Source organism: Ylistrum balloti, unplaced genomic scaffold (genome assembly GCF_031769215.1).
Source record: "Ylistrum balloti isolate Yb309-2 unplaced genomic scaffold, AGI_CSIRO_Ybal_v1 Utg370182, whole genome shotgun sequence".
Lineage (NCBI taxonomy): Eukaryota > Metazoa > Mollusca > Bivalvia > Pectinida > Pectinidae > Ylistrum > Ylistrum balloti.
In genome coordinates this window covers 25,847-38,602 of record NW_026782167.1, presented here as the reverse complement: position 1 = coordinate 38,602, position 12,756 = coordinate 25,847, and the positions used below count along the sequence as shown (strand labels likewise).

The 12,756-nt window shown below is 39.4% G+C and overlaps 1 protein-coding gene across 1 annotated transcript; it reads right to left on the bottom strand.

Moving 5' to 3' along the window:
- Positions 1-10,581: 10,581 nt before the first annotated feature.
- On the bottom strand, positions 10,582-12,135 carry LOC132551153 (uncharacterized). Its single transcript, XM_060215266.1, has one exon. It carries the CDS (start codon positions 12,133-12,135, stop codon positions 10,582-10,584), a length of 1,554 nt encoding a protein of 517 aa, XP_060071249.1.
- Positions 12,136-12,756: the final 621 nt, after the last annotated feature.

The window sequence follows — 12,756 nt, the reverse complement described above, 5'->3', positions numbered from 1 at the left end:
AGGGAGGCGGAGTTTGGATGAGATTTTATTTGTAAAAATGTACACCTCCCAACTCGTCAATATCATTTAATTTCTCACTTCACTTAGAGAGGGGGAGTTATCTCTTTTGAATCTTTGGTCTAACATGTTCTCAGGCTTAAAGTGAAGGAACTAGTCGGCATGCAACATTAGGAATATTGATTCATGGCGTGCTGACGGAATGCTTATCGTTTCTCATTATTAGTCAGGTATGTTGACTGCTACTTCGGATTAGGGTTAGGGTCTGGGATAAGGATAGGGTAATGGTTATTAGTATTTTGCTACTCAGAAAGGTCCTTTTGCTACTCAGTGATATGGGCTTTTGGGTAAGTGTTAGGGTTAGGTGATTTTTACGTGTAGTGCTTACCTACGAATTCATCAATGTCATGAGATAGGTCACGTGACCAAGGGAGGCGGAGTTAGGATGAGTTTTTATTTGTAGAAATGTACACCTTCCAACTCGTCAATGTTATTTAATGGCTCACGTGACAGAGGGAGACGGAGTTATCTCTTTTGAATCGGTGGTCTAACATGTTCTCCGGCTTAAAGTGAAGGAACAATTCGGCATACAACAATGGGAATATTGATTCATGGCGTGCTGACGGAATGCTTATCGTTTCTCATTATTAGTCAGGTATTTTGACTGCTACTTCGGGTTAGGGTTAGGGTCTGGGAAAAGGTTAGGGTAATGGTTATTAGAATTTTGCTACTCAGAAAGGTCCTTTGTCTACTCAGTGACATGGGCTTTTGGGTAAGTGTTATGGTTAGGTGATTTTTACGAGTAGTGCGCACCTATCAACTCGTCAATGTCATGAGATAGGTCAGGTGACTAAGGGAGGGTGAGTTAGGATGAGATTTTATTTGTAGAAATGTACACATTCCAACTCGTCAATATCATTTAATTTCTCACGTGACTTAGGGAGACGGAGTAATTTCTTTTGAATCTTTGGTCTATCATGTTCTCCGGCTTAAAATGAAGGAACTAGTCTGCGTGCAACATTGGGAATATTGATTCATGGCGTGCTGACGGAATGTTTATCGTTTCTCATTATTAGTCAGGTATGTTGACTGCTACTTAGGGTTAGGGTAATGGTTATTAGTATTTTGCTACTCAGAAAGGTCCTTTTGCTACTCAGTGACATGGGCTTTTGGGTTAGGGTTAGGGTTAGGGTTTAGGGTTAGGGTTAGGGTTAGGGGGTTTTTACGAGTAGTGCACACCTACCAACTCGTCGATGTCATGAGATAGGTCACCTGACTAAGGGAGGCGGAGTTAGGATGAGTTTTTATTTGTAAAAAATGTACACCTTCCAACTCGTCAATGTCATTTAATGGCTCACGTGACTTAGGGAGGCGGAGTTATCTCTTTTTAATCTTTGGTCTAACATGTTCTCCGGCTACAACAATGGGAATATTGATTCATGGCGTGCTGACGGAATACTTATCGTTTCTCATTATTAGTCAGGTATGTTGACTGCTACTTAGGGTTAGGGTTAGGGTTAAGGTCAAGATCATTTGGTGAACAGTCTCTATCTTAATCTGTAGCTTGAGTCAAGATGGATAAGTGTATGTAAAATGAAAGCCCTGCCTCTTATACTTTAAGAGAAATTAACTGAACACGGACAGAGGGAAAGACAGACAGAACGATTACTATATAACCCTACCTCTCCCCCCAAACTTTGTAAGGGTATACCAGTAATAAGTTACCAATGGAAAGATTTAGACATTTTATTAGATGTAAAGTAATATATCGGTGACTTACCTTCCTCATTGAAAGTCATTTTCTCTATATCTAGCCCTTCATTTACTCTAAGTAACATCTTGGTAATTTTTGTTTTTGGACCAAGTCCAGAGGCTGTCTGTATACTTCTCTGTGTATGCGTATATCATGACCCAAAAACTTGGCTAGCTGGTCCTTTCCATTTTCGCTCAGTTCATGTACCTGGGCCATAGTGGCAATGTGTTTTCGCAAATTTGTATACGTGATCAGGTCTGCATACTTGAGATTGACCTTCAAACACATTTCTCGCAATAAATCTCTTGCTCTGTATGTCCTTGTGGAAGGTGATTTCCTGGAAAATACATATTTTCCAACAACACTTGCCTCCTCCTTCTTCTCTAACAGAAGGTTGATACTTGAAAGCATATCCTTTGTTAAAATGATTGAAACCTTTCTCTCTTGCTTTCCTTTGATTTCAATGCGAGTCATTGATGGACTAAGTGCTCTTTCAAGTGTAGAAAGACTTGACCTGACCTCATTGTCAAATAGGAAGCTGTTCTGCATCTTCAGCGCATGTTTATAGGTTGCAGCGGTAATTCTTTGGACATCTCCACCACGTTTCCTATTAAATAGTGTAACCAGGCAAAGAGTTACTTTTAACAGCTCAAAATAGATGGAAATATCATCTACGAGGTGCTGCATCATGGTCCTCATCTTTGATTTCAAGAATCTAGTCAACATGTAAACATCTTGACTCAGAGACAGCATTTTCGGTGCATTGTACTTCTTTTCTTCTTGTGTCTGCCTGGCACGCGAAGAAATCAAATAATTCCAATTACAGATTAAGAAAATTTTCACCATTTTCTTTCTTACTCTGATTTTTTTCTGTAATATCATTAGACTCCAGAATCTTAGCACACCGTTGAAGGCTGTATCCTACCTTTAAAGCTAATGAGGGTGTGGTGTAGAAATAGGTATCTTCATTAAATCCTGCTAGAGATTTCACACAAGAAACAATGGTATAAAAATTGAGAGGATTCAGACAATCTTCCAAACTGAAGATGGGTGAAGGAAGTTTCCTGGTTTCCAACATAAGTCTGCCTAACTCCCTCATTCTGCCATTTATATGATTAGGCGTGTGCTCTTGAATGTCTTTGTTGTCAAATAGCCTCTTTCCAAAATTCATTATCAATGAGTCACTGGTAACAACAGAGAACACGTCATTAACCATGGACAGTATGACCCACTTGTAAAAACTTTCACAAAAACATTCTTTGGCAGAGGCAACAGCATCTTTCCCTCTTTTACTCCTTGGCCTCGTTTGTTGGAGGAATTTGCTTTGCATAATTTCCTATGTTCATGTAAAGATTTCTTAGAAAATAATGCTTTACACCCTGTGCATGGGATATAGTTAGAGATAGGCTTACCATCTTCTTTTTCTCTGTATTTAGGAATAAGAGTTCCTTTCCCTGATCTGAGAACTTCAAAATTGAGCTCCCAGTTTCCTTCATTTCGAATCTGTGCCCATGCATCTTTCCTTTCTCCTGAATGTTTTGGTAAGGCAAGAGCTCTTGCAACATCTTCTCCATCACTATGCACTGTTTCAAGGTGCCTTGCTATCTTTGGAAAGAGATTTTCGCAGTATTTGCATGCATGTCTTTTATCCCATTTCTGTTTTCCTTCAAAAGAATGAGTGGCTTGAACATGTAGAGCATCTGATGTGGAGGACATAGGTATAACAACACTTTCATCATCACTCTCAGCAGGCAAATTACATGCATGTCTTTTATCCCATTTCTGTTTTCCTTCCAAAGAGTAAGTGGATTGAACATGTAGAGCATCTGATGTGGAGGACATCGGTATCACAACACTTTCATCATCACTCTCAGCAGGCAAATTACATGCATGTCTTTTATCCCATTTCTGTTTTCCTTCCAAAGAGTAAGTGGATTGAACACAAACAGTATCTGATGTGGGGGGCACAGGTATTGTTGTACTTTCATTGTCATCCTCAATTGGCCTTTTTGAAACATGGAGATCAGAGAATTTCTTGGATGATCCTGTCCTCTTGGAAACATTGAGATCTTTTGAGATTTTCTTGGACCTTTCATGAAATTCATCATCTTCCAAGTATGTATCATCTTCCATACTGTCTGTTTCCCTTTTTAAGAAAGAATAAGAGAACTATTAGGAGACTTAAGATTAGAGGAAGAGGTAAATTGTTCAACAGGATATCACAGAAGTTAATTCATGTTTCTAACGCAGTTGCAAGACTGAAGGAAAAATTTCAATTATTTTCTCAATAACATTACAGTGATCAGTGAAGTATTAACAAAGTTTCTAAAATGCAAAGACACAGTCTACTTGAATACACAGCAAAGGTAAAATCAACATCTTTCTACTTCAATAACATGTGTTTATGAACTACTGATGCCCCTGTACGGCAACAAGTTTCACAGAAAATGAATAAGTAGGTCAAAAGTCATGGTCAAAAGGTCAGATAATTGGTACCAACGGGAAGGTGTTGTCTCAAGGACTACACATGAAAACTCTCAAAAAGATACAACCAATATTAAAGTTTAAGTCAAAGATTAAGGTCAAGATCAGTAGTAGAAAGATTTTGATATCAACTAAAAGGGTTTTATTACAAGGAATACACACGTAAATTAAAAAAAAAAACACTTATGGATATAAAGTTATGACCAAGGTTTAAAAGTTTTATAGACAAACAAATTGACAGAAGAACTGACCAAAAACTAGATGCCCCCTGACTTTGTTTTCAGGTCATAATAAAAAAAGGTCCATAACATGGTTACCAGAAGACAACAGAGCTTGTTGAGTCAAATTAGACAGATTTTCAACAAAAGTCGTCCGAAGACAACAGAGCTCGCTGGTGGGTGCTTTTGCCTAGCAGGGGGTTGCTTCTGAAGGTAGGTCAAACTTCAAGGTCAAAAGGTCGAATTATTATGAATCCAACAGAAAGATCTTTTCACAAGGACTAATGTGAGAAATATCATAGTCCTACCTCTAAGGGTTTAAAAGATATGACAGAGGTTAAAGTTTTTGAAAAGTACGTCATAGGTCATTATCAAGGTCACTAGATCAATTTTAGCACCACTGGCAAGGTTCTGTCACATTGAATACACAAGTGAAATATGAAAGCCTTACTTTAAAAGGTTAAAAAGTTATGACCAAGGTATTTTTTTTAAAAATAGGTTAAAGGTTACCGTCAAGGTCACATGGTAAAAAAAATCAACAGAAAGGTCCTGTGACATATCAAAGCCCTACCTCTTGTGATTCAAAAGATATGACCAAAGTTAAAGTTTTTGTTTATGCCAGATGCCAGTGCTAAACGACTCTGACCCTAGTTCTGTGACATTAGCTCTCCAGACATTCGTCCCTGTGAGCTGAAAAGTCTCATTGTATGCTATGACTATACAAGATAAAAACCATATGAAACCCTTCGTACAGACAGAACCCCTGCCGCCTACACCAGAGATATGACAACAGCTTTCCAGATGAAACCCTGGAAAATATTAGCTGCAATATACCACTCAGCCAGGGAGATCAGTTGAGCGTCAGACTAGTAAGCCAGGGGTCCTGGGTTCAAATACTTGTGGAGGCATTGAAATAAATAATGACCCCTGTTACATTGGCGCCCATGTAGGGACTCTGGAATAATACTTAGCCATGCCCCACCAGCATCATTTTAACCCCTGGAAACTCGAGGACAAGTTATTTCCTGGAGGGGGAGTATGTAACCCTTTAAAATACCAGCCGCAATATACCGCTCAGCTAGGGAGAACTTCTCTTTAGCTCGATTGGGTGAGCGTCAGACTAGTAAGCCAGGGGTCGCTGGTTTGAATCCTAGTGGAGGTATTGAAGTAAATAATGACCTCTGTTACACAGACATTTGTCTCCAAGAGCTATGATAAGCAGATGTAATAATGATTTTTAAAACAGAAGAACGTTTGTTAGAGTTTTTGTAAACGGGAATGCATGTACATGCACAGTTCATTATCATATTACTGTATTATATGTACCGTATTTATTCCAATAAACGCCCCGGGACGATAAATAGAACACAAAATTTGATAATTTGTTGGTCGTGACATGCCATGTCTGCCACTTAAAACCATTGTTTAACAAACTAACAAATTACTCAGCAAAGAATGCATTTGAAAATTGCAATAATTCCAACATCGTTGTAGCTTTAAACATTGTTGTCAATTGCATTCTGATAACCTGAATTCTTGTATGAAATGACACGATTGACATCGTGTCAGCTTCAGTCAAAAACGTACAATGTTCATCATCGCTTGTAGGCCTAGTTTGCATAACAAAATAAAAAAACACAGCGGTATATAAGCCAGTCTGTTTCTTAATAAATCCCACATACCTGATAACAATGTGTAGGACAAAACAAAATTACGACACTGCTTTCAAGCTTAAAGTAATCGTCTTTGCAGAGGAGAAGGGTAAACATGCCGCCGCGAAAGTGTTTCGTGTTGACAGAAAACGAGTGCGGGACTGGTGTCAAAACAAAGAAAAATTAAAAAATCGTTCTAAAACATCTAAACGCTGTAATGGAGGTGGAAGGCATGTCAGATATGAAGATATTGACAAAAATCTGATGAGATGGCTACAGGACAGACGGGAGGCCGGAATACGAGTGACTGGGAAAGCATTGCGGTTTGAGGCCCTGCGTATGCATAAGGCAAATGGTAGTCAATCCTTCAAAGCCTCATATGGATGGTTTTCTAAATTCAAAAAGAGACCCCGTCCCCTTCCGAAAGATGACATACCAAGTGGTATTGTGGTATACATGTGCGGGGCCAGACAAAAATCCTGGGCAAACAAGGAAAGTATAAAATTTTGGTTAAAAAAACTCTGGGGTGTGAATAATACAGCTAGGTGGTTATTAGTATGGGACACTTTCCGTGGTCATCTTACTGAAGATGTAAAAAAACTGGTCCGTCAACATTATAATTCAGACATCTGTGTTATACCTGGAGGATGTACATGTAAGCTACAGCCAGCCGATGTGTCGTGGAATAAACCCTTCAAACAAAAACTTGGAGAGTTGTATGACGCATGGTGTTTCGGTGGCCCCATTGAGAAAACCAAAGCAGGGAATTGTAAAGCCCCATCTAAAGCTGTAATGTTGTCTTGGGTCAAGACAGCATGGGATAGCATTAGCCCGAACACAATCAGAAGATCGTTAAAAAAAATGCGGTATCACAAATTCGCTGGACGGTAGCGAGGATCAAATTTTCCAGCATGACTCTGACAATGAGGAATTCCAGGGGTTTAGTGAAAAGGATGTCCAAGCTGCAGATGACGTTTTGCAAAATTTAATGGGTGATGTGAACGCGCCTTCTATTCCACAAATAGAACTGAGTGAAAGCGAGACTGGCAAAAGTGAAAGTGAAAGTGAAGACAGTAGTTCGAATGGCAGTCCCGGCCGTTAAGCCTGCAGTATATTGAAATGAACCGTGGATTAAATTGATATTACTTGTGTACATGTCGTAACAGTGTAATTTTCATGTGCCAAAATTCATTTGTTCATGTTCATGGATACCAAGAATTTAAAATTTATTAAAAGGTAAGCTTTGTAACCTGACTCCTGAGTTGTTGAAATTTACTGAGAAAACAGGTGGGGGGCGTTTATTAGAGACGGGGCGTTTATTGGAATAAATATGGTAAATCATCATGCAATGTCCAGGCAAACTTTACTTACTAACTGGAGTCACTATCTGGAATGTAATCTTCATCATCATCTGTGAATAGCTGTTTCTCCGTTTTATCATCAGCATCAATATATGATTGTGGTACATTGTACTGTTCTTTCTCCATTTCATCTTCATCATTTTGCACTTCCTCACTATCATCTTCTGCAAAAAGTTTTGAGAAACTCTAGTTAAGTGTAAATGTTTAACAAACTCGTGTCCTGCCTGTTGAGAATTTGACACTGGATGTGAACTAGACCTTCAATAGGTGCTACATTTATTAAAACTTTTGGTACCAATAGAAAGATCTTATCACAAGGAATACACATATGAAATATAATAGCCCTTCCTTTTAGGGTTAAGAAGATACAGTCAAGATTAAAGTTTTTGAAAAGTAGGTCAAAGGTCAAAGTCAGGTCACAAGGTCAAAATTCTGGTACCAATGGAAAGGTTTTTCTTACAAGGAACAAACAAATTAAATATGAAAGTTCATCCTCTTAGGGTTCAGAATATATGACCAAGGTTAAAGTTGTTTTTTTTTTAAAAGTCAAAGTTCAAAGTCAAGGTCACAAGGTCAGCGTCTTTGGCTTTTGATTTGGCTTTTCGGGAAGTCGCACACTTATTTCAGAACAGTAAACCTGTCTCTTTTGACAACCTAGAATTACCTGAATTGCAGTAAAAATCTCTTTTCATTTACCTGGATAATTAAAGATGAATTTCTTGTTCATTATATTTATAATTGCACCATCTGTAAGGACCTTGGCTCTTTTGTTTTTGCCACATAAACTTCTTAGGAAAGCCTGTAATACACATAAGCAGTAAGATCTTGATTCATTAGTCAATCAAACTTCAGCAGTCTGTTCAAGTCAACTTAAAACTTTACCAACAGTGAAAGGTTTGTATACAGATCTATGTGAATTTAAAATGGCTGTGTACCTCAGAGGGAAGCATTTTTCTTCACTTGAATTTTCCTGAATGCAGAGCGATATTGTGCCCATTTAGACATGCACAAAGTTTCAAAACTGGAATTGAATCCATAGCAGAGATATCTCTGCCTGAAATGATTTAATTAATTCCTTCACGAAATGCATATTCATGAGGAAAATCACAAGTTATGTCATCACAACAAAACGGGTGAATGTTAGCATGTGTTTGATGCAATGCGGTCTTTCGATTTTAATTAAGGTGGATCTATGGTCATACTGAATGCCTCTGATATCCTGAAGTGACACATTTTCAATAATAGCTGACTCCTCTGAAAACCACTGCCCCCTTCTTGCGTCAATACTCTTTGAAATTTGAAATCTCTTGCTATATTGGCTATAAGGAGAAATATTTTGCTACTCTGGAAAAGTAAGTATAACCCCGTTTTTGTTTTTTAAGACGCCTTTATCACCTACCACAGTCACTTTATATCATGTCGCCTTTATATTTCAACCATGCTTTTTGTATCATGTTTTCTACATGAGTATATAAGTCAATCGCAACAGGTTCGGGATAAGTTGATTTTTATTCGTGTGAAATGTCTACCGGTTTCGCCCGAACAGTGGGCTTCTTCAGGACAGAGTATAAACAATTTTTTACCCCTAAGGTACTGAAAATCGGGAGAAAGTTTTCATTGTTATTTATGACGTCTTACAATAGACATCACATGATCATAAAGTAACGGTAACGCATTAAAATTCTATGATATTCCTTCACGGTTACTGTTATCATTTTTAGTTTAATTTTCGGAATTAACAGTGAAAAAAATTTTTTTAAAGTTCATATGCGATAGTTTCTAATATGGTGGTACAAGATATAAACATATGTATATTGCATAGTCATTCTTCTGATCTTAATAGACTAGTCATCATAGACTCGTTCATCTAGGTACACCGTCGACGTAGACTCCGACTGGTAACCTAACCTCCGGTAATCGACCGTAGACGATATGTTAGAGTTTGACGCTGTATCATCACTATCAGATAATTCCAAGTCTTTCTTTAGTTCTTCTAGTGCTAAATCCAAAACCGGTCGATAGTTTTTATGGGCTGGTCCGACTGTGTCGTATGGGCCCTCCGCTGGTTTCAATCTGAATTTCACTTGTTGTAGTTGTTTCTTTGTCAGCACCTCGAACGGGCGCTTATCCTCCGGTTTAGTTGCGTTCATTCTGGTGTTATCCTGGAAAATTTCAGGTTCCACTTGGTATCCTGGGTGTTTTTTCTTTAAATGTTCTTTGTACGCCCCTTTCCTTCCATAAGTATGTTTACAAATTTTGCATCGGTGCCATGTTTTCAGCATGGTGTGTACTTTATCTGCATGTCTTCTCAGGTTTCCTAAACTTGAGTACGTTTTGCCGCATTTTATGCACGGTATTCTCGGCTTTGCTTGCGTCTTTTGATCTGTTGCCTGTTTCCTTGGTGTTTGTTTCGTACGCGCCATCACGATATAATATTAAGACCTTCTGGCTGCGTTGTTCTCAATATCCTGATCCAACTCTCTTCAATTCTCAGGCGACGGTTGTTATCACTGACGTTCGATAACAGACCGGTGACTATGACGTCACTGGTACTGTGACCTGGCGACGTGAAATGTCCCGCCACCGGCTTGTCTGGGTGTTTGTTAATGATGCTATACAGATGATTGCGGATGCGTGTATTTATCGTCGTCGATGTTTGTCCGACATACTGCATACCGCATTTTTTACATGATATTAGGTACACCGCGTTCACACTTTGGCATGTGATCTGTCCCTGTACTTTATATTCTGATCTGGTAGTGTGACTTGTGAAGTGGATAGTGGGTTTCATATGCGCACATATTCTGCAGTTTTTTCCGCACGGACCACTGCCCGGTCGGATAGAGTCACGGCAGATATCGCTTTTCACTAATATATTCCTGATGGACTTGGGTTTGGTGTAGGCCATTATCATTTTGTAATCCAACAGGCCCCTGGTTCCCGGGCCCTGTCCTAAGATATGTTTGTATTTCTTTAGTAATAATCCAATCGGTGGGTTTGCTGGGTTATGCGGGATGACGAAAGGTATTACCTTGCGGCTGTTCTCTTTCATTTCCGGGTTTAATAATTCTTCCCTAGACACGGCTCGTGCTTTATTGACTGCCTCGGTCAGTAGGTTAAGCGGGTATCCTCTTTTTTCTGAATCTCCCTACTAGGTTGGAGCATTCCTGTTCGAAGTGGTTTGGGTCACTGCATATTTTCTTGATTCTTAATGCTTGTGAGTATGGGATACTGGTTTTGGAACGTTTGGGGTGACAGCTGTGGTAGTGCAAGTATAAAAACGCATTAGTGGGTTTGTTATACAGTTTGCTTCCCAAGTTGCCGTCCGGTAGTTTGTATATAGTGGTGTCTAAGAAGTTGACCTCGGTATCACTGATATCAAAGGTGAACTTAATTGTTGGGTGGTTTGAGTTCATGGCTTCACAAAAGGAGGCAAGTTCCTCTCTTGTATGTGTCCATATAAAGAAAATGTCATCTATATATCTCCACCAAACTAGTGGTATTTTTTCTTGTGTGGCTAGGAATTTCTTCTCAATGTAATCCATGAAAATTATTGCATAGTTAGGTGCCATCTTGGTCCCCATGGCGGTACCTAGTTTCTGCAAATAATAGTCCGTGTTGAACCTAAAACAGTTGTTTGTTAATATTAATGCAATCATCCGAAGGAGGATCCACGTGCTGGGTTGTGCCTGCGGACCTCTCCCATCTAAGGCTAATTTCACTGCCCTAATTCCTTCTGTGTGTGGGATAGATGTGTACAGCGAAGATACGTCCGCTGTACATAGTATACTCCCCGTCTGTAGTTGGCCTAAGTTTATTATTCTTCGTAGGAAATCATTGCTATCTTTCAAATATGAGTCTGTTTTCATGGCTAGTGGTTTAAGATGGTGATCTACAAATTCTGATATCTTTTCTGTGCAACTACCTATTTGCGATACTATGGGTCTTCCCGGATTACCTGCTTTGTGTATTTTAGATAGCGTATAAAATATCGGGGTTCGGGGGTTTCTTGGCGTTAAGTATTTGATTTCAGTGTCGGTTAATAGCTCTCTATCTTTTATGAACTTAAGAAAACCGGTAATCTTTTTTGTGACTGATGGGTTTAGATCTGATTTGACTTTCTCATAGTGAGTACTATCATGTATTTGCCTGTGTATCTCTTGCATGTAGTCCTCTTTGTTAAGGATGACTATAGCGCCACCCTTATCCGCTGGTTTTATGACGATGTTTCCATCATTACTCAGTGATTTGAGGGCATCCTTTTCCTTATTGGAAAGGTTGCTTCTGTGTGGTTTCCGAATCCGGTGATCGTGTATACTTTCTGTGACTATGTTGAGAAAAGTATCTAGAAAAGTATCATTTCCTGCCGGTGGAGTCCAGCCGGATGTTCTGCGGAACGGGCTTCTCTCTTGTTCTGGTGTATCCTTGAAGAAATGGTTGATGCGTACCCTTCGGTTAAAAAGGTAGGTGTGAGTGAGTATGTTATCTAATTGTGGTGCCCCTGGAGTCGGGCAGAAATTTAGACCTTTGGACAAAACATCTAATTCGGCTTTATTTAATACCCTATCTGATAAATTTACAATCCCGCTATAATCACTTTCTATGCGCGTTTTCCTGAATTTTTTCCGCGGGATGAATTTCCGGTGGTGTCGTTTGCGCGTGAGTTCCATCCCGTTTGTTTATCTGTCTTGTCTTGTTTATCTTTCCTTGACTCCTTAATGCGTGTGAGTGTAAGTTCAGTTGTATCCCAGACCAGATCTGATATGTCTGGTGTAGTTACTGCTTTAATTAGATCTTTGACCTTTTCTATCTCTGCGGCCAACTGTGTGTTTCTGTCAGCCCAATAGTTCAGGAGAGCTTTAGTAAGGTCCAACCCGAATTTCATGTGGCATTTGTCCCATTCAATGCTAAACTCTGTGTTCAATTCTGGTACTTGAGGGCTTACAGTGACATGTAGTCCTTTAGGTACAATTCCGTTTTGTGTGCACTTTCGAAGATAGTCGATGTGGTTCTGACCTTTAAGTGCCTGGATTCTGAGCTTGCGTAAGGCTTTGAAGTGTGGTACTACTGAGGCTGGTAAGGTTGTTCTCTCTGTAGTCGTTTTTTCTCTCTTCCTTTTAAGTTCTAGGTTACTGGCATTATCCGTGTGATTATCATGTGGTAACTTGAACAAGAAGTCATTAGTGTTGTCATTCATGCTCGGTTGAGGAAAATGGTCCAATGGCGGACTCTAGTGGTTCCTACGGCGGATCCGCTGGGGATGCAGGGGCTCTAATAAAACGTGACAACGT

Coding starts and splice junctions, on each gene's coding strand:
- LOC132551153 (XM_060215266.1), bottom strand. CDS start 12,135: ATGGAACTCACGCGCAAACGACACCACCGGAAATTCATCCCGCGGAAA.